At 44.7% G+C, this 23,278-nt stretch overlaps 5 protein-coding genes across 6 annotated transcripts in view; 2 read left to right on the top strand and 3 right to left on the bottom strand.

Moving 5' to 3' along the window:
* Window positions 1–82: 82 nt before the first annotated feature.
* LOC121592086 (intraflagellar transport protein 20 homolog) lies at window positions 83–788 on the top strand. The gene is made up of 3 exons (XM_041913362.1): window positions 83–291; window positions 384–538; window positions 605–788. The coding sequence occupies exons 1-3, from the start codon at window positions 168–170 to the stop codon at window positions 719–721; spliced, it is 396 nt and encodes a 131-aa protein (XP_041769296.1). The 5' UTR covers window positions 83–167; the 3' UTR covers window positions 722–788.
* On the bottom strand, window positions 787–2,611 carry LOC121592085 (BTB/POZ domain-containing adapter for CUL3-mediated RhoA degradation protein 3). The gene is made up of 2 exons (XM_041913360.1): window positions 2,087–2,611; window positions 787–2,018 (listed from the first exon to the last, which is right to left on the bottom strand). The coding sequence occupies exons 1-2, from the start codon at window positions 2,250–2,252 to the stop codon at window positions 1,303–1,305; spliced, it is 882 nt and encodes a 293-aa protein (XP_041769294.1). The 5' UTR covers window positions 2,253–2,611; the 3' UTR covers window positions 787–1,302.
* Window positions 2,612–2,873: 262 nt separating this feature from the next.
* LOC121594275 (dynein regulatory complex protein 8) lies at window positions 2,874–3,778 on the top strand. 2 transcript variants are annotated; one of them, XM_041917349.1, is made up of 4 exons: window positions 2,874–2,957; window positions 3,024–3,264; window positions 3,328–3,538; window positions 3,706–3,778. In XM_041917349.1, the coding sequence occupies exons 1-4, from the start codon at window positions 2,936–2,938 to the stop codon at window positions 3,715–3,717; spliced, it is 486 nt and encodes a 161-aa protein (XP_041773283.1). In that variant the 5' UTR covers window positions 2,874–2,935; the 3' UTR covers window positions 3,718–3,778. The 2 variants fall into 2 exon arrangements, with proteins under 2 accessions (XP_041773283.1, XP_041773282.1); XM_041917348.1 differs by having other exon boundaries at window positions 3,606–3,778.
* LOC121594274 (INO80 complex subunit B) lies at window positions 3,678–4,899 on the bottom strand. Its single transcript, XM_041917347.1, has 2 exons — window positions 4,804–4,899; window positions 3,678–4,732 (listed from the first exon to the last, which is right to left on the bottom strand). The coding sequence occupies exons 1-2, from the start codon at window positions 4,838–4,840 to the stop codon at window positions 3,771–3,773; spliced, it is 999 nt and encodes a 332-aa protein (XP_041773281.1). The 5' UTR covers window positions 4,841–4,899; the 3' UTR covers window positions 3,678–3,770.
* A 9,710-nt stretch (window positions 4,900–14,609) lies between these two features.
* LOC121592435 (laccase-4) overlaps window positions 14,610–23,278 on the bottom strand; it is a 77,643-nt gene continuing 68,974 nt past the window's right edge. Inside the window, exons 5-9 of the mRNA XM_041913863.1 lie at window positions 22,037–22,221; window positions 19,255–19,450; window positions 18,950–19,162; window positions 18,642–18,872; window positions 14,610–17,094 (exon numbers count right to left, since the gene is read on the bottom strand). Of these exons, the coding sequence (XP_041769797.1) occupies window positions 16,952–17,094; window positions 18,642–18,872; window positions 18,950–19,162; window positions 19,255–19,450; window positions 22,037–22,221 (968 nt within the window). The 3' untranslated portion in view covers window positions 14,610–16,951. The remainder of the gene's footprint in view (window positions 17,095–18,641; window positions 18,873–18,949; window positions 19,163–19,254; window positions 19,451–22,036; window positions 22,222–23,278) is intronic.

The following is a 23,278-nucleotide window of genomic DNA, read 5'->3' as shown; positions in this document are numbered from 1 at the left end:
TAAGAAAACCGCCGAATGTCGTTTCGCTTTGGGGACATGCTTTACTCCTGACGTTTACTCCGGTGTTGCCATGGTAACTGCCCTAAACAAACAGCTATGCTTCGGTCGATGCTTTGGCGTGGCGTACATTTTGTAAATTTCTTCGTGGAAAACGCACGCAAAACAGCATGGGTGAAGAGTTTGGCAAATCCGGCCTGTACATTGACGATCTGTACACGCTGCGCGTGATCGATCCGGAGGTAGCGAACGAAACGAACGAGCTGAAGGATGAGTGTGAACGGTTCACCGAGAGTGAGTCGCGTCGCGTGTGGTGGTGGTCCACGATCGAGCGGGGCCAGCAAACTAACAATGCTTTTTCTTGCCGGAATCCGCCCTTTTCCCAGAGCTGACCGATTTTCGCCGGATCATCGATCAGTTTGCCAACATTGTCGAGGTGTTTGCGGCGGAAGTCGACCAGGAGAAGATGCGTGCGGTGGGCGTGCAGAACATGCTGAAAACGTTCTCCAAGCAGCGTGAATCGGAACAGCAGCAGATACAGGTGAGTACGGGAGGGAGAAGCGATTTTTTCCTTCCGTGAATTTACATCCCGTTTCCTGTTTTGCAGAGCGAAATAATCGAGAAAATGGTCGAGCTGGACAAGCTGAAGATCGAGTACCAGTATCTGCAGCGGATCGAGTCGGAGCAGCAGGAAATGATCGACAATTTCTACCAGAACCAATGAAAAACGTGATTTGCAGTGTTTAAATTTAATTGAATGTTTTTTTTAAATTATTTATTATTATTTTTACTATGCGTGGTTTTAAAGTTAATGCCTTTAGAGCTTCATGGAGATATTGTGTATGTGTGTATAGAGTTATGCCTTTTTTTTCTGCCACTTTATGCTTCTTTCGCTACAATCCAGTTCTGAGTGAGTTGAATTAATTGTAAAATTGAATTACCGTGTTTTTTTTTTACTTTTTCCACGGAGCGTAAAGGCTCTCCCCACCGTAATGTTCAATCCATTGCTCAATCTTCCTTTGGTGTTAGCGCAGGATTGCTCCCAGACTGGAGAGGGGGGAAGAGAAGTTAATATTTATACGATTCGGTTTAGGATTGACCCTCCAGAAAGGAGGGAGGTGAACGCGTTCTTAATTTTAACTTGTTTCTCTCATAGCTATTTCCATTTTGTTCATTTTGCGTCATTGCTCACAAGCACACACGGCCCTCGAGTTGGTTTAGACGTGAGCGGGGGGGGGCCCGGGGGCAAACGGTTCAGTTCCTCTTTGGCAACAGCTTCCGCTTCAGCACTAGCTGATGTGTGAATCATGTAGGATTGTTCTGCTTGTTCGACCGTAACCTGGCCAGCCCGGTCCGCTCCTCCTCCTCGTCGCTTGTGTACGAGCTGATGCCGCCGACCGCACCGCGCAGCGACGTCGCCTGCATCAGCTCCTGGTCCGGGGCGTTCTTGTTCTCGTACAGCAGTATGTTAAGCGTTTCCTCGAAGATCCTCGCCTCCGGGAACTCCACCTTCGTGTGCTTCTTGTCCGTGGCGTACACGATCGAGGTGCAGCACACTTCCGCCACCTTCTTGCCGTTGCCGTAGAACGACCAGCAGCAGATCTCGCTCGAACCGATCACATCCTTGATGAAGAACACGCGCCCACTGAAGCGCAACGAAAGCTTATCGAACAGCTCAATGTTCTTCAGCAGATTGTCGTCGGACGTGTTCGTGTACGAGTACTTGTTGTTGTGCCGGTTGATCAGCAGCTTCACTACCGGCTTGGTGGCCGTGCTGATCAGATACTGTTCCTCCTTTTGCGACGTAATCAGCGGCACCCGGCAGATCGGTTCCGATTCGCGCTCCTTCTTCGCCAGCACCTTCTCGCACGCCTCGATCAGCTCCTCGATGCAGTAGTACTTCGATTCGGCCAGCAGCTCCGCGATGCCTTTGGTCGTTTCCGGCAGCGCCACGCTACCGTCCCGCAGGAAGTTCAGTATCGTGCCAAAGTGTGTACCGCAGCGATCGATCAGAATCCAACCTATGGGAAGAGAGAGAGAGAAAGCATTAAACCTGCTTGCCCTGCTGTGACACATCGATGCAGTGTACCTTCCGAGTCGGTGAGCACCTCCAGCCGCCCACTGAACATGGCACGCAGCATCGTGTCCTGCTTGCAGAGCGTCCCGATCGTGGTGTAGTGCAGGCAGCCGCCAATGTTCAGCTTCACGTACTGGGACGGATTGCCCTTGATGAGGGTTTTCTGATCACCCGACATCCTGGCAGCTGCTCCGTCGGGCTCAATCTTGGCCGCTGGGTTCTGTCGCGTACGCTCAACCTACGTACGCAGCGCTGGGACCACACTGGGGGGCAACCACTTGGCGGGGGCCTTCGTCCCGGACCGAACTCCCGGGCTGCTGGTGGTGGGCGTAACGCGAGCGTTTCCGGGGGACGCAACCTGGCGGCGGTCCCTTTTACCGGTGGGTCGCGTGGAGCGTCGGAAACAAGCAAGCCAACGGTAACGGTAAATGAGTCACGCGAACAAGCACACGGTGGGACACAGGAGCAATTATTTTGGGAGGTGCAGATTGGAAATTTGCTTGCTGTTTGCTGTGTATTTTGATAAAACTGACAGGCAAGAGGGGCAAACGTCAGTGCGCTTTGCGCTATGACAGTTCTGGGAAGCGCGCTGCTGTCAACGCTGCTTCGTTCGAGGGCGTTTAAAAAATACGTTGAGATTTGCCATTTTCTTTGATTTGTAACTTGAATTTAGAAAAAAGGTATTTAAATTGAAGCTTTAAATGTTTGTAATCATTAAAATAATAAGTTTACCCGTAAATAACTGTCTTAATTTTACTACAATCAATTATGGTGTTCTTTTCCTGTGTTGCTATGGTAACGAACTACGTAGCTCGTTTCGCTCAGTTTGATCAATAGCATTTGTACACAACATTTAACGCTATGGCGGATTTCGAATATTCAGGCAAGTTATTTTAGGAAAAAAAACTATTTTATTCGTGTATTTAAAATATTCTTCTTGCTTCTTCAGACATCAATCCGGCCAACGAGCTGGAGAAAAGGGTTGCGGACGCGTTTTTAATTTTTGACCATCACGGCAATAAAACGGTAGACGTTCGTGAGATTGGAACCATTCTTCGCTTTCTGGGCTGTGTGCCGACCGAGGCCGACGTGAACGAAGTCATTTCGGCGACTGAATTTGAGGATTCGAACGGCACAGTGCATCTGTCCAAATTTCTTCCCTACGTTAGTCAGCTGATTGCGGAGCATAAGTAAGTATGCCGTGGAAAGACCGGATCGGAAAAGCGCTCAATCGTTACCTCTGTCTCAAACAGAATGGAACCAGCGCCACCGGAAAAGCTGCTCAAAGCGTTCCGCGTGCTCGACCAGGAGGGAAAAGGGTTCGTGGACAAGGAGTACATGACCAAACTGATCACCGAGGAGGGCGAACCGTTCACGGTGGAAGAGCTGGAAGAGATGATGGCAGTGGCCGTCGACATGGCAACGGACAAGATTGCGTACGAGCTGTACCTTAACCAGCTGCTGGTAATATTTGCACCGTTTCCACCACCAACTTGCCGCTCTATTCCTGCCGTCCTCATTTCCCTGCCAGCACGAACCACCCGACTCTATCTATGCGCTTGCCGAACAGCTCCGCAATCGAAACATTCGCTGATGATCATTTTCTTTCTTCTTTTTCCATTTCACCGCAGGTCGATTTTTGAACGACAAGCATTGGCAAATAAATTCCCAACTGGTGTGCCTTTTTACCCCCTTCTCAGCAAATGATTCGTTTTATTGATTCCACATTCGCCTTGTAACATTTGAAGCTACACAGCGGAATGTTGGTGCGCGAGCAGTTGTACCGCTTGATGTTGGTGCAGTTCGGGACTGCACACAGCGTCGGCTTGGGCGGATCCCGGGGTGGCTGTTTGGCGAGCGGAAATTCTACCTCCGGCGGCAGCGAGATCGATCCACCCTCGGCACTATTGATGTACGTGATCATCGGTACCTTCTCCTTCACCGGTCGGTTTTTGATCGCTTTTACCGATTTCGAGTCCTGCTTTTTGAGCAGCCGTTCCATCGTTTTCTTTTTGTCCTTTTCTCGCTTCTCGTCCGCCATCTGTTTGCGCTTCTGCGACTTTAGCTGCGCCTTCTGGATGGCTTCCTCCGTCATGACCTTTTCCTTGTACCCGGTCGGCAGGGACATGAGCAGCTCCACCCCGGGGGCCGCTTCCTTGTCCGTGCCGCGCTCGTACATTGCCCGCTGGCGGGCCGTCATCAGCCGCGGGTCCTTTGGTTTGATCTTCTTCAGCTCATCGTCCACCTCCTCCAGCTTGCCGGACTCGATCGCATCGAGCCAGCGCTCCTCCTCGCTGGAGGTGCCACTCTCTCGGCCCCGTTTGCGGCCTTTCTTCTGTGCCGCTTTGTTCATGGCGGCGAGCGATTTCCCCGGGGACAGTGCTTTCTGCTGCTGGGACAGTTGCGAGTCGTTCAGCAGGTCGTGCTGGGAGGCGTTCGAATCGATTGTTGTTTGCAGTTCCGTTTCCACTTCCGACACTATTTCCGGCTCGGGATCGGCTTCCATGTATTCGATTTCTTCCACCACCTCCATGGTTTCGTCGAGCGCTTGCTGCTCCTCGACCAACTCGTAGGTGGGTTCCGGCTGGGCACGGGCTCGTTTGTGTTTTTTGTGCTTCTTGTGCTTCCGCGCGTGCGATGGTTCGGGGGGAATTTCGACTACAAAACAGACAACAAATACAATAGCAAATAAAGAAATGCGGGAAGAGTTGAAAAATAAAGCCACATACCATCTTTTTCGACATTAGTATCTCTTCTTTTCCCCATTTTTGGTCGCGAAAGACTGAGTTTTGCTGCGAAGCGCGGCTGTTTGTTTACCTCGGTCGCGTTTGTTTACGATTGGAGATGACGGCCCGCCGTGCAAATTGCTATTGCTGTCATGAAAGCCTGCCCGGTGAAAAATGTACCACAAATGAAATCGTTTGAAAGTAGTTCGAATAAGCAACACCATTATTCAAAGTGGCGCTGCATTGCATTGCATACAAAATTGATTGCACGCTGCTGCTGGCGGTAATGGTGATGGAGACGCCTGGTATTATGAAAGGAATTAGATAATAAATGGCAGCAATAAGAGAAGAATTTTTTTTTACCTTTTTATGCTATTTTCACAACAAAATTCTTCTTATCTTTTCTTTAGTCAAATGGCTCCCTATAAATTATTTTATAGTCAGTATTATAAGAAGTGTACGAGAAGGCGTGTTTTTCATACGAGATTGTTGTAATAGCCATAATTTTCTCATGCTGTTCCTAAATACCGAGAATAATCACGTAACCGCAAAACCACAATTCCAATATTTCGGATGGCTTAAAACGTTTGCCACGGAAGCAAAAAATAAAAAAAAACACGAAAACACAAGTTTTATTCTTCTCTTCTCACTGTTCGTATTAGAGTTTATTTATTGGCTGAACATGGTTTCGTTTTTTTTCTTTCTTGTTTGCTTTTCTTTTCTCTCTTTTTCTTGCTCCATTTTACATTCTTACGCTAGTGTGGTACAGTAGTGTCGAGAGAGAGAGAGAGAGAGAGAGGGGCGAGTTTTGCCCATCTTCCTTCTTTTAAATGTTACTTCCACTTAGTTTGCCCTTTTCGGCATCCCTCTGCCTGTACCTGAATTCACGACTTCTAACGCATTACAAAACACAAAAGAAAACGAAAAAAAAAAACAAAACACAAAACTACACAGGAAAGGAAGCATTTTCCCACCATAATTCCCACAAGCGCCATAAGAAAAAAAAAACGCATATCTTTTTCCGTCGTGCGCTTACAGGGGCGCAAAACAAAGTCAAAAGCATATAAATACACAACCAGATATTGGTAGATGCGCGAAAAGGTGTACACAGGGCCCAGACAGTACCATACACTTCCCGTTTGAGCAGTGCGAAAATGAAAAAGAAATCCAGCAGCATCGTTGTGAAAGTCGAGCCTAGCCGGGAGCTCTACGCTTGGCGAAACGACCTTTGACCCAAGCGCAAAGTACGCAGCCCGCACGGTATGGTGGGGCTATCGGGTATCGTAACGCCACGTGGTGGTGGTGGTGGGGAGGAGCTTGCTAAACCAAATTGAAATATGGCTCCAGGGGCAATATTTTATCCAGCTTAAATTGAGCACATTTTAGCACCTTTGGTGGTGGGAGGTTTGCCAGGTGGAAGCAATACAAGTTCCGTTTTCCAATTCCTCCTGACCCTCCTGAGTCGATCGCGTTCTTTGGTGGTGCAGTGGTGAGGGGCAAATGTCGAACCGCTTGAAGAGTCGAGTGTTCGAGAGCGTAAGCGTATAAAATCATAAAAACTGATTCGTTCGCGGTTATAGTTCGTGGGTTTGGGGAGGTTCGGACAGATACGAGAGAGAGAGACACGACTTAAATGTAGGATGTGTTTAGATGGAACCGGCGTTTAGCAGCGTGGCCTGATGGGTTATGGGGGAGGAGAAGCCTCTAGCGAGGGGATGAATCGCAAAAACACTAAGCATAAAGTACATTTATCCTAACTACAGCGCACTGTGGCAAGAAATGGCTCTACCATCGTTCAAGAAGAGGGAAGGGGCCCACCACCTGGCTGGCTGGAAGACTGCTGAGCGTACGGGATGGATCACTGATGCACACGATATACGGGTTTGTTATTTCCTTATCCTAATGAACATTCCGCACTCGCAGCACGCACGGGAGCCTTCCCTTAAAGCCTGCAAACCGATGGAAGCGCCGTGTGTAGCAATGGTGGGCTGGAAGGCTGGAACATTTCACGCAGTTTTGTTGCTTTAGCGACACATACGAGTCTTCACAGGAATGGTTGATGTACTACTAACGCTACGCAGCTTGCTCTACTAGTTATACTTTATAGGAGGTATGTGGTTGCCACATCGGGGGAAGTTCGGTGGCACCGGCGGTAGGTCAGCGTGGGTACCGATATGCACCACCAGATTCATACCGATCACTATGTGGAACTGGAAGTGACAGTGGAACAGCCAGTATCCTGTTTCAGAGGGTGTGTGAGAGAGAGAGAGAGAGAGAGCATTCATTAGTACACTATTCAAATGGGAAACGTTACCGTTAGCGTTAGCCGTTACTTACCGGGATTATCTGCCCGGAATCGCAGCACCACGTAGCCATTGTTCGGGACGGCGATCGTGTCCTTGAGCGGCGGCAGGTTGAACTGTCGATTGAGCAGACCTCGTCGATCCAGGTCGAGTGTGTGGCGGAGATTGATCTTCTTCACCGTGCTGTCCGGCGAGCGGCCCATACCGATCACGTGGAAGGCATGACCGTGCAGATGGAACGGATGGCTCAGGTTTTCTTGTTGTACTGCGGGAAAATGGAAAATAGGGCCCAAAGTTTGATAGTGAAGACTTAAACTTATTGGAATCCTGCACGGAAGCTTACCTTCATCAACGAGCACTACCTCCACGATGGCGTTGAGCGGAATGTCCACCTTGTGCGTGCACATGCAGTTCGGGCCACAGTCTGGCGGGCGGTTGTCACCGTTGCAGAACTGCTCCGGGGGGATGTCGTTGATCTGCGACAGCATCGGGGACGGTGGCGATACGTACGAGATTTCATCGATGAGCGAAATTAAATGATCTCCACCGGGTGCAACTGTGTTAAGGTGAAGTGGGATGAATAAGCAAGGAGAGAGATTATTATTGACGTCGCTTGATGTGGGTCTGATTGTAGAGCAGATTCCAAGGTTTCCCATCAACTTGGAGGAGCATGCGAAAGGAAACTGCTCCTGGAGCTGATACTGAACTTATCCTGACGATGGGACTAACTCCAATGCCCTATTCTATACTGAAACTGAAGTTGATGTTGAAGTATTTCAGAAGCCATTCAAGTTTTGGACCTGTTCAGATTATGAAACTGATTCCGAGCACCTACCAGTTCTGGGTTCGATCCTAACGGAAAGTTGGAGCTGGAGATCCTGAACCTATCCCGGACCTGTAACTGATATCAAACTAATACAGATTCTATGCCTGATTCGAACGTTCATCGCTCTGGGAACTGATTTTGATCCGGAATCTGAACACAAACTGAAATCAGATCTGGAACATATTCTGGGTCGATTTCTCTAATAAAAGTGATCTTCAATCTATACCAGTCAGATAACTGATTATGCCTTCATATCAGTTCAGAACCTGATTCCGTATCCAAAACTAACCGTGGGAAAAATCATACCAGTCCTGGAAGGGTTCAAGGGTCATCATACTGGTGTTGAGACTAATCTGAACCAATAACGAGTTTGGAACCGACTTCAAATCTTTACTCCTTACGTTTCCAGGAATTGATCCAGCAATTCAGGAAGATACCTAAAGTGGAATCTTAACCTATCCTGGAATTCTTAGGTCCTGGAATTGATACCTTGCGTTCGCCGACTAGCAAACTGATCCTGCGTCTATCCTAGGTTTGAAACCTATCCCCGGCTTGGAACTCGGATCCTGAACCTAGCAGGAGTCTGAACCATAAAAACACATAAATCTCGTCGGCATTGTCCCACATGCAACCGGTGTCATCAAATGCTATCCCAAGTGTCCCAAACCATCAAAGTAGACCGATTTAATGTATGTTGAATGCTGCCCATCAAAGTAGACCGATTGATAGTATGTTGGACACAGCTCATCATAGTAGACACTGGCAGTATTTTCTCGCTATAAAAGAGCGAATTGCAATGTACAGTCAGTCAGTCTGCAATAAACCGTTCTATTGTGATCTAATAAACTGTGTGAAACTACAGTCCGGTAGTTTCGGAACAGCAAATCTCATTTTGAAGCTAGATAAAACAGTGCTCCCACGCATTGCCACACTCAACGAGGAAGTGAGGGCCTCCTATATCCTCTTTGCAACAAACCAGCACCGCCATACATTGAAACAAAGTGCACCGGCTCATACATTGAAGTAACCATTGGCAACATTGTAGCGCAGCTCGCCGCTGAATCAACCCGGCATGAGAGATAGTAAAGCTTCAACAATTACCAGTTCGTTAGGGAAAGGGCATCCCAGGTTCTCCCCGGGTCGACACCCTGTGCAGACTGAAAATAAGACTCAAATTCTTACCTACCGGCTGCAGCTCCGCCGGCTCAGATAAAGCCATTTTCATTACAGGTAAAGTTTTATCTTCGATTTTTCCGCGCCTCCCCTTGGCTCAACGGAAACGTTCCCAAGTCCACCAGACAAGAATGACAGTGCGCTTGCAAAGCCAACACGGTCGGCTGAAAATAGCACCGCAGTGGCTGTACATTGCCCGTGTCCCCTGTCGTTCGCAAGACCAAAAATCATCCTGCACATCATAGTACACCTTGGAATGGTAATATCCTTAGCCCGAGGTTTGTAGTGTGCTGTGCTTTTGTGCAGGTGAGTGTGCAGTGCTGTCTCCCGGTGTCGGTTGTCGGATCATAAAGGAGCGCAACTCAGTGTGTTTTAGAAGCTGCATTCTCTTACTTGCCATCGTCGTTCCGGCCATCCGGCGGGAGCGTCGTCGGGAGGGACCACTGCCGCCGGTGAGTGGTATTTTATTTCATTTCCCGTGCTACAACGTTTTAAAACCCCCGGGAACCCGTGATACCAACCAGGGAAGGAGACGGCAGGCAAGCGAAAGCCAATGTTTGTGTTCGCCGTGCGTCGTCTCCAGCACAGGCGGCTTCCTTCTTTTCAAAACAATCCACCAGCGCGCGCCAGGTAATTGTTTCAACCTTTCGCTCTGTTTGTGGTAGAAGGAAGGGCAAAAAGGAAGAGAAAAAAACAGGGAGGAAGTCCTCCACCACAGGTGGCATGTGGAAATGTGCGCTCCGTTGATGGTTATTTTTGTCGACTTTTCTTTTTCCCTTTTTCCACCCTCCATCCAGCGAAAGAAGCCACTTATTCTCGTTTGGACAACCGACGAGCAAACATGGGTTTTTACTTTCCGCAGTATCGCAACAGTCGCCAAGGTAGCGAGCGAACTGACCATCCTTCCGGGGGGTACCGGTACGGTTCAGTATCACAGGATCGGCCATCCGGATGCACAATGGGCATTTGCCGGGATGAAATTCAAAAAATCAACTTTGTAATAGCGCCATTCCAAATAATAGGTTATAATACTAAGGGTTAAACTAAGAAAAATACCAAATATGAGCTCTTTATCTTTTCTGGTTCTCTAGAAAAGACCTTTCAAAGTCGAGATTTGTTAAAAAAACGCAGAAAATTTTTCACTTTTTTGGAAAACTTTGAACCTTTGTAACTTTTTCAAATATAAACCGATTTTGATAAGTTTAGACATTTTAAAAAGGATATTTAGTCAGCTTTAAAAATACATTAAAGATTTTGAGTTAAGTTAATTTTATGCAAAAATAAACGATAATAACTGAAGAAACTTCCTAAAAAATTTCATCATTTTAATTTTTGACATGATGCCATTATTGAAGTGGCGTAGAGTGGCGTTGTCTCATATATGTCACATAATAGTGTAATATATATACTATCAATCTGTGAAGAAATATTCTGCGAAAGTTTGCGAACGCGAATTTTATTGAAGTTTTTTCACATCAACTTTTTCTAAAAACAGACACATGCGCAACTAGGCGGCTCCATAGGAGCCTAGTGTAGCGTATTTAGTGTATTCTACAAAACTATATTCTACGTGATTTTAATTTCCATTACGAAGCTGTGTATCTTAGTTTCAGCTCATGTACTTATCTAATATGTAAATTTCTATTCTAACCTAACTTTATTATTAAATATAATGAAGCAAATTAGAATCAAATAACTTTTGGTCCTACTCCAGATTATAGACGGATGTAAGGAAAATAATTCTGAAATTATACGCATAACAGGAAAACGTTATGAATGCACCAGCATCTATTGGCGCTTTGGGAGAAGAACTCCCAAAAGTCATGACAAACTAAATATAAGGATATAGGGGAGTATGCTACAAATAATATTTTACAAGAAAGAAAATGCATCCAGAAGGACATTTTGTATAATGAGCTGTATTCCTCTGATTCGTTAACCAATTCAATATCAGTAGCTACACGCACTAAAACAAAGACAGAGTTTAACTTTACTAATGAAGTAAATACTTTGTTTGTAGCTATCGTTGAACTCTGCTTTTTCGGATAGTTGTAAAACCAAGAACATACAATTTTTAGTTTTATTACCCCTTCTGAAGGCAGTACAGGACTTGGAAAAGTATAGGATGAATATTCAAAGACTAACAATATGAGCTGCTTTTCATGACGAATTTGGGAACTACTTTATTTCAATGTACCTGCTCTACCGAATTATTTAAATGCCTTTATTCATGTCTCTAGAAATGTGAACAAGACGTCAGAAGCTTGTAATAGCATCCACCTAAGTTGTGTATGTAAAATTTTAATATTTGTACTACCTGTGAGTAAAAGTGATGAAAATTAGCTACAATTGTCCTATACAAAACAGAAAATATTATCTTATTCAAAATTATTATGTTTTGTTCATATATTATAAAACATTACAATATATTTTAATATGGTTTATACTGTTAGAAACAACAAATACAAGAAAAAAAAACACACAAAATTAATAAAATTAAGCAAAGGTCCCTTAAAACACTATTTTATGTAGCGCCACCTGGTGGTATGGATGCGAACTACATATAAAATGTTATTTACTATCATAACTCTTTACTACAAACGATAAAAACAAACAATTTCTGCAAAAATAATTTTATCCCGAAATTTGTTCTAAACTGCCCATTGTGGGATGTGGTGCGAGAAAAAAATGCAATTTCTCTATTCGCTGTATGCCTTTCGATGAAAATGGCGTTTTACAATCGTTCACCATATTCACTTCATCCCGTACTGTGTGAGGGTCAAACCATTGAAGATGAGAGGATATTTTTAGCACTCTCGTTTGGGACCGAGTATGTGTGTGTGTAGAGAGGATTTTGTGTAGTGTTTTTTTTTCCTCTGCCTGCTGTGTTACCTGTCTTATCAGCCTCTCAGCCTTTGCATTGCCGAGGGAAGGACTGTCACTAGAAACGGAAGCAGGGAGCTTGGAAAAGTAGTGAAATCCTTACGGCACCGTGTATGCAATCATTACTCATTCATTTGAAAGCGAAAATAGCTCATGCTTGCCTTATTGGCTGGCTCTTTGCCCTCTCTGCTGGTTCCATTTTCATGGCAAGCTTGGGCTTTTCGTTTTGCTTGGTTTAGTGACAGCTGCAAGCAGAAAGGCCATGCCACACAATAGGGTTCGGAAGCGTGTGCTCTAGGTACTTCAAAGTAGCTTCATTTCCCCCTTCCGTCGTGATAGGCGAACAAAGTTCATGGAATGATAAAACCTCACAAACCGCAAATGATGGCGAGAACAGTTTTTACTTCGAATAGAGCAAATGAAAAACCCTTCGACTAGGGACACGGATTTTTGCCACCGATAGCCATTCTCCCTTTTTTAGTACAACTTTCACCAGCTTTTGTCCATTGACACCTACTGTCAATTGCAGCAGGTCAAAGTCATTTACTTATTTGAACGCTTTTTCGTCGCTACCTACCCAAAAACTTATTGTACGTGTTCGGCGTGAACAGCTCCTCGACGCGGTAGAAGTAGAACCGGAAGGGAAGGAAAATCTTCACGTCGGGCCGCTCGGACAGCACTGCCTTGTCCGCCTTCTTGGCGTTGCGCAGATTGCTCACGCACACCGCATCCGGCCGCGGCACGTTGCAGACGGCATCGAGCGGGTTCATCACCTGGTAATTGAAAAAAAGGAATTCCAAGGTATTATGGCAGGTCGCAATATTTGCTAGATTTGGGTGGACGGTGAAGGCTCTGCTGGTGCTCTCGGTGTTGGTTGAAGAAAATGGTTCCGGTGGAGGAAGAACTTACGACTCTGTACAATAGAAGGTGCTTTGTAGCTGTGGTGGTGGTGGTGAAAGGAGTTGGGTTTGAAGAAGATGATAGAAAATGAAAGATGTCCTCGGTGGATGTGGATAGAACCGAGAAAGAACAGTTGCATATGAAACACATTGTGGTACATATATAAGCTACAGAAAATAAAACAGATATTTAATATATACAGAAGGGAGAAACATGAAACAAGTTGATGGTAATTTACAAACATGAATTTATGCAAGATTGTGTCTTGTTTTCAAACTACAAAATGTGTAAGAAAAAAAAATAAATAAAAAAAAAACGAAGCACAAAAATGAACAGCTTCTTCTGTTGCAACGTTCGTGTTACACCCGGAGCAAGCGAAATTTTCGCGGGGACCCGTACTGTCCGTGTTAAACTTTTAACAATGTTGACCACTTTATTCTTGCATTCTTTTGTGCCCGGCGTGACGAAACCGTTTGTGGCAAGACAGTGAAGAAACTTCTTTCGCAACAACCATTTGCTGCTTTTAGTTGGTAACTTTTGTGTGTACTCTTGTTTTGGAAAGCACAAAAACTGCACTTTGTTGCGCTTGCTGTACTTCCATCGCTAACACTAATGTGCAATTTATTTTGTGATTTTTTTTTTTTAATGAAACAGCCCCACTTAAAGCACACAAAAATGTGCTCGGCAACGAAAACTTTCGTTTTGTACCGAGGATTCCGCTGGGAATGAAACACAAAAATTTAACTCTTTATAGCTCACTCTGCGTGGGAGTGTGTAGCTACAATTTCCTCCCATTTTCCGGGCATGTGCTGCACAGGCACCAGCAAATGAATAATAAAAAAAAAGAGCACATTAATAAACCTCTTCCTCCTTAACCCTACTTACGGCTTAACGGGCACTGTAATTAGCTCGAATGTGTAGCCCGGGAGCAGGAGCACAGGAGCAGGTTAAATTTTCCGCACGGGGGGTTGTTTTTTTTTCTCTCTTCTTCTGCTGCTCCCGGGCGTTCGTGTATATTTAATTAATTTGGCATCACTTTGGCAGCAGTTTTGCATCAGCTTTAATTATTGATTTTTCGTTTGCTGTACTTCTTACTTACCTTGTGCTGAAAAAGTGGCATTGAGTGGTGCTACACACACACACACACACGCTGAGGTGCGAAAAAAGCGACCGGGTGGATAGCAAAAGTTTCAACATGATGGTGTGTTGGGTTTTTTTTTTGTGCTGGTGATGCAACTACACAGCAGCAGGGAAAAGCGGCAAGTTGAAAGCTAAACACGGTTAAGCGACACTGACACAGACAGGAAGCAAAGTAAAGGAAAGTTCCAGCGGATTTGAGGGGGGAGGCTTGCTATGCTGCTGTGTTAGTAGGTAGCTTAACTATCTACTAATGTCTTGCTCTCTCTATCTCTCTCTCTATCTCTCTCTCTCTCTTTCTCTCTGTGCGATCAGTGTGTCGCTGAAAGGTAAAGTTGAAAGTTGAAGGTGAACATGAAACAGCTCTGTACAATTAGGGATTTAAAATGCAGAACGACCGAAAGAGCGTGAGAGAGAAGAGAGGAGAAGGATATTTGCGATAGAAATAGAAGTATAAAAAGCATTTAAGAGAGAGAGAGAGAGTGTGTTAGTAGTATGTGGACTAAATACAAACGAAACTACACGAACCTAACTTAAAACTTAAAAGCTAAATATAAAAAAGAAACGAAACAAAACACAAATATATATACATATTTTTTACAAAAAAAACTTTCTTTAATAGTTGGCAGATCGTGCTATGCTTTAGTTGGTTTTACTCGCGCCGGGTGTGTTTTCCACAAATGCGCTTTAGGGGGGAGGAGGAGGAGGAGGGTTGGACGGTGTAGCAGGTTGTGTTTGAACTTTTCATTAACAGTAGATTTATTTTAATTTTATTTAATATATAATCCATTGTATACGATAGCGTGTGTGGGTGCGGGCTGCCGTTTTTGTGGCTTTGTCTGTCCAAGTAATGGTGGAAAATGATAGGAGGAGGTGTGTGGTGGCATACACACATATATGTATCCAGTGTTGGGCTGTGAAAATCGCACCATGATAGGGGTTTTTTGCATAGCGATTGAGTGTGACGTTCTTCTCATCACTTCACTCACGGGTGATAGAGAGGGAAAGCGAAAAGTTTAAACAAATCAAAATATGTGTACAAAAAAAAAAATCGTGGATGAAATCCTGAAGAGAAAAACATTTATAATACATAGGGAAATTTAGATGGTCAACGGAGGGGGAGTAGTGGTATGATATATGTGTGGGTGCGCGTATAGCGTCTGCTAACACAGGCCGAGGCTATGAGTATTTACAATGTAATGTTAAACTTTACCCTTCGTTTTATTATTCTTGTTTGTTTTGGAGTGGAGCGAAAGGGTGGAGAGGAGCAGAATGTATGCCATTATGATTCGTTGTAACGGGGGAGGAAAATGTAACGGATTGTACTGCATGAGTTTGGTGGATGCACGACGACGGGGATTGTATGATGCAGGCCGAACCGCACTTTATCGTTCGCTTCTAAGCCGCAGAGTATTTTGTTGTGTTTTTGTTTTTTTTTTTTATCAAATATTTACAAACTAACCATCGAATCCTTGTGAACGAGGGGTGGTAAGGAGAGGAGTAGGGGGGGTGTTGTTCTTATCTTTCTTTTTTTTTGTAACCATTCTCTGTACCGCACCTGGGAGTCGAGAGGAAGAAGTGCCAACATTTACCCGTGCAAGGCTCTTGTTTGTTTCATTTGCTATGGTAAAATTGTTTAGAAATAGAAAAAAAGAAACAGATTTTGTAGAAAAAAAGTAATAGAGTATAACAGAAAAGTCAATAGCAAATCGATATTAAAAAGTAAAGTAAAAAAGAACTACAGAAGAAACCAAAAAATGATGAAAAAAAACAAACAAAAATATAAAAAATAGTAAAATGTGAACAAGAGAGAGATAAACAGATGATACAAGAAAAAAACAGAAACAAACAATCGGTAACAACAATCAACAATAGCAAACAAATATGGCAACAAACGAAACCTTTGCAGCAGGAAATGTGTTGGTGTTGTTGTTTACTACTTCTTCTCCTTCCTGTAATTCTTGCTTGCCGGTTATTATTAATGTGTCGGCTGTGTTTTTGCGCTGCATGTTTTTAATGGCGCTTGACTCCCAATCCGACCCCCGTGTTGAAATGCAATCAAACATTCAGAAAAACTAGCATTGTTTCTGCTTACTTGTCTCTGCCCCATTTGACTTCCTTTGAACCAGCGCCTCGGAGGAGCGCGCAGAGTGATGAGAGTGCAGCAGGGCACGAGAACTCTGCCTACCTCATCACTCTGCACTTCGCCCCACACACGCGGGCCACCTCGTTTTCACTTTCTCTCTCTCTCCCTCTCTGTTCTATTTCTATCTACAATTAATTTACTTAAACACTGGAAAGCTTGGCGCTATAAATTACAACATGAAAAATAAAACTCTCGTACGTGAAAAAAGTAGTAGGCGCGCATTCAAGTATGGAGTACGTAGTCGAAGTACACAAAAAGAAAACATAGGGATAATAATGATTCTGTCCCCACCTTGTGTAGGGCGATCGAGGCAGCACGACAACGCGTGTCCCACCGCCTGCGTCCGCCATTGTTTGGTGGGTGACAGAGAGTATTTTCATGGTTTTTTTTTTGTTCAAAGGAAGCGGAAGAAATTGTGCCATTCTTCGCTCCCAGAGGCAGTTAAGCTGTTCAAGATAAGGGAATGGCTTAGAATGGGCGGGGGAAAAAAAGGTACAACCATGCCCCTGTTGTGGTTTGTACGTACAAGACGACACGACGAAGGAAGAGAATAATATTAAAGAAAGGCGATCGGGTCGCGTCGAACAAGGGACACGGGCGTTCCCCGTTTCGCACGCTTTACGAAAAGCGAATTAAAAAAAAAAACGATATGAGCTTATTAACGTGGTTTGAATTCCCTGTGGTATGTTGTGTGGTTATTTCTTTCGTTGCGTCAGACAGTGCGAGAGAGAATGAGGGGTTCGTCTCCTACTGTCCTACGCCTGGCCGATGACGGCGAGGGCCTCAGTTGATCGGTGGTAAATGGTCACCGCACGTGGGGAAGTTCGGTGGCACCGGCGGAAGGTCGGCATGGGTGCCGACCTGCAGGATCAGGTTCATTCCTATCACGATGTGGAACAGGAAGTGACAGTGGAACAGCCAGAATCCTGCACGGGGAGAGATGGAAATGTGGAAGCGATGGAGGAAAGGAAAAACGCAGCGTTAGAAAGGCAAACAGTACAAGTGCGAAAAGAAAGAGATATTTCTCTCTATCTCTATATATCTCCTTCTTCCTATCTTCCTGTATCTCTCTCTTCATATATCTTTGTATTTTACTCTTTATTCTTCTCTCTGTGTTTCTCTCTATTTATGCCTCTCTCTCTATCTCTCTCTCTCTCTCTCTCTCTCTCTCTCTCTATACCTCTCTCTCTCTATCTCTATTTCTCTCTATCTCTCTATCTTTCTATCTCTCTATCTCTCTATCTCTCTATCTCTCTATCTCTATATCTCTATATCTCTCTATCTCTCTATCTCTCTATCTCTCTATCTGTCTATCTCTCTATCTCTCTATCTCTCTATCTTTCTATCTCTCTATCTCTCTATCTCTCTATCTCTCTATCTCTCTATCTCTCTATCTCTCTATCTCTCTATCTCTCTATCTCTCTATCTCTCTATCTCTCTATCTCTCTATCTCTCTATCTCTCTATCTCTCTATCTCTCTATCTCTCTATCTCTCTATCTCTCTATCTCTCTATCTCTCTATCTCTCTATCTCTCTATCTCTCTATCTCTCTATCTCTCTATCTCTCTATCTCTCTATCTCTCTATCTCTCTATCTCTCTATCTCTCTATCTCTCTATCTCTCTATCTCTCTATCTCTCTATCTCTATATCTCTCTATCTCTCTATCTCTCTATCTCTCTATCTCTCTATCTCTATATCTCTATATCTCTCTATCTCTCTATCTCTATATCTCTATATCTCTCTATCTCTCTATCTCTCTATCTCTCGCTCTATTCATCTATCTATCTCTCTATCTCTCTATCTCTCTATCTCTCTATCTCTCTATCTCTCTATCTCTCTCTCTCTCTCTCTCTCTCTCTATACCTCTCTCTCTATATCTCTCTATCTCACTATCTCTCTATCTCTCTATCTCTCTATCTCTCTATCTCTCTCTCTATACCTCTCTCTCTATATCTCTCTATCTCACTATCTCTCTATCTCTCTATCTCTCTATCTCTCTATCTCTCTATCTCTCTATCTCTCTCTCTATCTCTCTAACTATCTCTCTCTCTATCTCTCTATCTCTCTATCTCTCTATCTCTCTATCTCTCTATCTCTCTATCTCTCTATCTCTCTATCTCTCTATCTCTCTATCTCTCTATCTCTCTATCTCTCTATCTCTCTATCTCTCTATCTCTCTATCTCTCTATCTCTCTATCTCTCTATCTCTCTATCTCTCTATCTCTCTATCTCTCTATCTCTCTATCTCTCTATCTCTCTATCGCTCTATCTCTTTAGCTCTATATCCCTCTATCCCTCTCGACCTGCTATCTCTTTATATATCTCTCTATCTATACACTCTCTATATGGTTCGCTCTATCTCTCTGCCTATCTCGCTCTATTCATCTATCTATCCTTTTATCTCTCGCTCTATTCATCTATCTATCCTTTTATCTCTTGCTCTCTCTCTCCTTCCTTCTCTCTGTACCTTACCTGGATTGTCGGCACGGAATCGCAGCACGACGTATCCGTTGTTCGGCACGGCAATGGTGTCCTTGAGCGGGGGCAGATTGTACTGCCGGTGGAGCAGACCGCGCCGATCGAGGTCGAGCGCGTGCTTCAGGTTGATCTTCTTGACGTTCGAGTCCGGTGAGCGGCCAATACCGATCACGTTGTACGCGTAACCGTGCAGATGGAACGGATGGCTCAGATTCGGTTGTTGGACTGTTGGAGAGGCAGTAATAGAGCAGGTCAGATGAGTTTCTGGGGATGATGCCGTACGTGCGTGCTGCAATGCGTACCTTCGTCGACAAGAACGACCTCCACGATGGCGTTGAGCGGAATGTCGACCTTGTGCGTGCACATGCAGTTGGCACCGCAGTCGGCCGGCCGGTTGTCACCGTTGCAGAACTGCTCCGGGTTAATGTCGTCGTACTGGGACAGCAGTGGGGCCGGCGCGGACAGGTACGAAATTTCGTCAATCAGCGAAATGACATGATCTCCGGTCGGGGCGACTGTTGGAGCGACAAATAGAGTGAAATTATAGTTACAGTTTTTGGGGCAGCATTAAGGCCTAGACAACGAACGCGGCGTTTGCAAAACTCACCCAGGAAACGGTTGTACGTGTTCGGCTGGAACAGTTCCTCCGGGCGGTAGAGGTAGAAGCGGAACGGCAGGAAAATCTTCACGTCCGGCTTCTCCTGCAGCAGCGCCCGGTCAATCTCCTTGGCGTTCTTCAGCTGGCTCACACAGATGGCATCGTCCCGCTGGACGTTGCACTGAGCGTCGAGCGGATTCATGACCTGCCCGACGACGACGACGACGTTGATGGTGCGCAATTTGTTTGTTTTTTTGTTTTGTTTGTTCATTTCATTTTGCAATCACACAGAGCAGAGGGTGTTGGAGATTTTGTACAAACGAGTGCGGGATTTGAGACAGGTTTTTTGTGTGTATGATGATGTTTTATGTACATAAAGGAAGAGAAAAGCCAGTCGATTAAGATACGGATCCGGGATTTAGAGAGGGGTTCTGTTTGTTGCATGAGTGACATGAGGTCAATGTTTGGGGTGAGAGGTGGTGGCGACAACGACGACTACTGACTGGAATGAAGGTTCCGAGGTGAAAAGGGACGACGACGACAACGATAAAGATTGAAAGATAGCCGAGAGCCCCTAGCTATCGAGGTCAGCAGCCCAAGAAGGGCTTGTTTGTTTGCTACAAAAGAGCCTTCCTTCTGCTCCGTTTTATATTCGTTGGGTCAAAGAAAGGAAGTTTTAAAACAATAATTGCTTGTTCGTTGTGTGTGTGTGTATTTTTTTTTTCAAAACATCAAGCACAGCTTATAATGCTTCCTTCACGCAACACAACGCGTTGCGTTTAATCCAAAAACCAGAAAAAACAAACACTCACCTCACCAAGCGCACATAATAAATTTCGTCGGAAATTTTCTCGCCCCGTATCGCTTCCGGGAAGGATCCTTCTGGGTGGTGTTGGATTAACGGATATATCCGCTTTAGGGGGTTTGCTTACTCGACCGAAACCGGACTCGGGCCATATGCCAGACACGAGGCCCTACAAAGGAGGAGGCTCTATCGGCTTTAATAATCGGAAGTATGTGTATTTGTTTTTAGGGTGTCGTTTCACATGCACACGACCGCCTAATGGAACAATGGAGCGACGTTGTGTTGGGTACAAACGGCACCGATTAATTAGCTGTCAACTGGTCACACTGAAGTGTTCCGGCTGCCGTGTGCCGTCTTTGGAGGTAAATGGTGCCGTCCAGTAGGGAAACAAAGGAGTTCAATCCGCTACCTCTGGTTGGTTGGGGTGTGTCGTGTGTTGCCCACTGGAGCGAAGTTAATCTCTGGATCGCTCAAAGTCGCGTTTGGCGGTCCGAAAACAGGACACAAACAAATCGATCCTTGGGGCAATCGCGCGAGGGTAGCACGGAATTTCCTTTTTGCACAAACGTAATAATTAATTCACAATCACTTACCGACTCGCTCGCTTCGTTTTTTTTTGCTTCCGCGTGCAACAAGGCGCGTGTGTTTGCTCGAGAAGGAAACCTTCTGCTTTCTTTGCTTGAAAGAGTGTGTTCTGGAAGTTTTTTGTTTTCTTGTTTCAAGATCAAAGAGGATAAGATGTGGCGCTACTGGTGCGTAATATCCTTAAGACGCGTTGGCTTTTGCCAATGTTTGTTGGTGCTGCCGTGAACGGTCGCTGCTGTAGAATCATTATTTTGTTTGCTGGAGAGTTGGAGCAAGAATCATGATAGATTTGTACAGACTAAAAGTTATGCTGCCTATTTTACAAAATAATTTACATACTTTTTTTTCTACAATATGGTACAGATATATGAACGAAAACGGAAAAGAAAAGAGGTGATCATTTGTTTTCTTTGTACAAACAGTGCACTTTGGTTTGTCTACAAGCGCGTTTATATATCTACAAAAGAAAACGACGAACAAGGGAAATGTTTCAAATATCATACACAAAACGACACCTCGGAGACAGACAGACAAACTCTCAGCGTGGACACTTTAGCGCCCTGGAGGGACGGTTTAAGTGGTAAAGGATTATTTACAGCCACTTTCGGTGATCGCACTGCAATATCTTTCCCGCCCGTGGGGATTAGATTGCCTTTTAAAAGGGGGGGGGGGGGGCAGAGCTTGGTGACTGTCTTCGTGTGCGGAAGGGAACTGGTGGACGGTTGATAACGCAAATAGACAACGATAAGGATATCTCGTACATCGAAAAAAAGCAGAAAGTGAGAGAGAGTGGAATAGCACCAACTCAAGCGGGTCGTGTAATAAAACATTTACAAAACACAAATGACACCAGGAAGAAGAAGTAGAAGTGGGTTGGTAGCGATATCAAAGGAAAACAGCGCGAAGGAGAGAAAAGAGAGGGTGTGTGGGAAATGAAACACAAATGATGAACCATGGGGCGAACAGAAGGGATAGAGTGGTAGCGAAACAAACACTTGGCTCGGTTCTGTACAAACAGTGAAATATTTACAGGAGAAGCACAAAAGGTCAAGCCCCCATTGCTAGCGGCGTGGTGTGGTGGTTTTATGGTACGGGAAAAGAGGGTTTCCTTTTTTTTGTTGGGAAAGTGAAAAGATGGGTGAAAAAGTGTACAATAAAACACACACGCACGCGCATATAGGCACACAAAACACACATACCGCGAAGGAAGATGGATGAATGAGAGGATATATCTTTCCCCATCTTACCCCATCGTGATATGGCATTGTGCGTGATAAGTCCCTACGGACTTACCGGGACGGCAAGATACTTGGGGACGAACAGTGAGAGGGCTGTGTGTGTGTGTATGTGTGTGCGTGTTGAGGCAGTTTTTATGGTGATTGATGGTGTGTGGCTACTTACGACGCCCTGCGGAAGTCCAACGTCGTAGGTTGGGGGCGGCGAGGCCGGCTGGTAGGGGCCGCGAGCATAGCGCAGGATGGCCAGCTGCTGGGCACGCTTGATGCCGCACTCGCCGAGTCCTCGCAGCTGGATCCAGTACGCACCGACCGGCTGGTCAGCGGTGATGACGAAATCGTAACGTTCGCCTAAAGTTTTGGGAGTAAATAGGGGGGGAGAATGCATTAGGGCACTGTATGTGTGTGTGTACACAGCACGGTGTGTAGGTGCGAGATGAAATCAAAAGCGGCATGACAACGCGATGAGTTGAGATCTCTTCCCGATAAGTGGCCCAGTTACTCTGATTTGCTTACTGTTGAGCTATTTGTTGCTCGCATTTAATGTGACGGATGATATCTTTTATGAAACTATAATCGCTCAGTAAACGAGGTCATATCTATTTCTATTTGATTGCTGCGTGGAATATGTTAAGCCATAAAAATGTGGGAATTTGGGATTATTGTTGTCTACAGTGAAGTGCTCAAATCTTCATGAGGTGAACCTCGAAGGGGACTGATAGCTACCAGAGATATTAAACTTCGAGAATCAAACTAAGTGTGATTCAAGGAACCGAGCATTAAAGTTCTCTTTTAAATGAAGAATACACTATTTCTGTAAATTGGCTCTCAAAGACTCAAAGACAGCAATCATGTCTGCCAAATCAGTAGCCAATTCTTGTTGAAATTAGAAGTTATATGCTCCAAACATTGGATAATAGAATTTGCCTTCGCATGAATATAATATTGGATTAAAATAAACTCTATTTATGAGGTTAACATTTACATTGACTTCGATGTTTTCACACAAACCATCATGTGGTATGGTATAAATTAAAGAAATCTATAAAACATAATTTCACTTAAAATCATATTTATCTTTTGGTGAATTGTTGAAGTATAATAGGGAATTTTATCCTCATGTAGTAATTTCAACTCACAAATCCAAATATTTTTTTTCAATATCAATCTATTAGCTTTGATTAACGTACACCACAAGTTCAACGACTCTCGTTAGCTCATTTTAATCTGCTATCAAGCAAAACAAAACTCCACACCGCACTTGTTGCTAGTAGGACGCAACGGTATCTTCCCCCTACATAAAGCAGGTGAAACTATTTATTGGCTTTTATTAAATTGCATCACGTCTGTCGATTGCCGTCTTCGTTTGACCATCCTCAAACCAACACCGAGCGGGAGGGAAAGGGAC

Source organism: Anopheles merus, chromosome 2L (genome assembly GCF_017562075.2).
Source record: "Anopheles merus strain MAF chromosome 2L, AmerM5.1, whole genome shotgun sequence".
NCBI classification, from domain to species: domain Eukaryota; kingdom Metazoa; phylum Arthropoda; class Insecta; order Diptera; family Culicidae; genus Anopheles; species Anopheles merus.
Note: the sequence above shows the minus strand (reverse complement) of the source record. Positions and strands in the feature narration are given on the sequence as shown.

Coding starts and splice junctions, on each gene's coding strand:
- LOC121594274 (XM_041917347.1), bottom strand. CDS start 4,840: ATGGGGAAAAGAAGAGATACTAATGTCGAAAAAGATG. Junction 4,733..4,803: donor TACTAATGTCGAAAAAGATG/GTATGTGGCTTT, acceptor TCTGTTTTGTAG/TCGAAATTCCCCCCGAACCA.
- LOC121594275 (XM_041917348.1), top strand. CDS start 2,936: ATGGCGGATTTCGAATATTCAG. Junction 2,958..3,023: donor GGCGGATTTCGAATATTCAG/GCAAGTTATTTT, acceptor TTGCTTCTTCAG/ACATCAATCCGGCCAACGAG. Junction 3,539..3,605: donor TGTACCTTAACCAGCTGCTG/GTAATATTTGCA, acceptor TTTCCCTGCCAG/CACGAACCACCCGACTCTAT.
- LOC121592086 (XM_041913362.1), top strand. CDS start 168: ATGGGTGAAGAGTTTGGCAAATCCGGCCTGTACATTGACGATCTGTAC. Junction 292..383: donor GTGTGAACGGTTCACCGAGA/GTGAGTCGCGTC, acceptor CCCTTTTCCCAG/AGCTGACCGATTTTCGCCGG. Junction 539..604: donor CGGAACAGCAGCAGATACAG/GTGAGTACGGGA, acceptor CCTGTTTTGCAG/AGCGAAATAATCGAGAAAAT.
- LOC121592085 (XM_041913360.1), bottom strand. CDS start 2,252: ATGTCGGGTGATCAGAAAACCCTCATCAAGGGCAATCCGTCCCAGTAC. Junction 2,019..2,086: donor GGTGCTCACCGACTCGGAAG/GTACACTGCATC, acceptor CTCTTCCCATAG/GTTGGATTCTGATCGATCGC.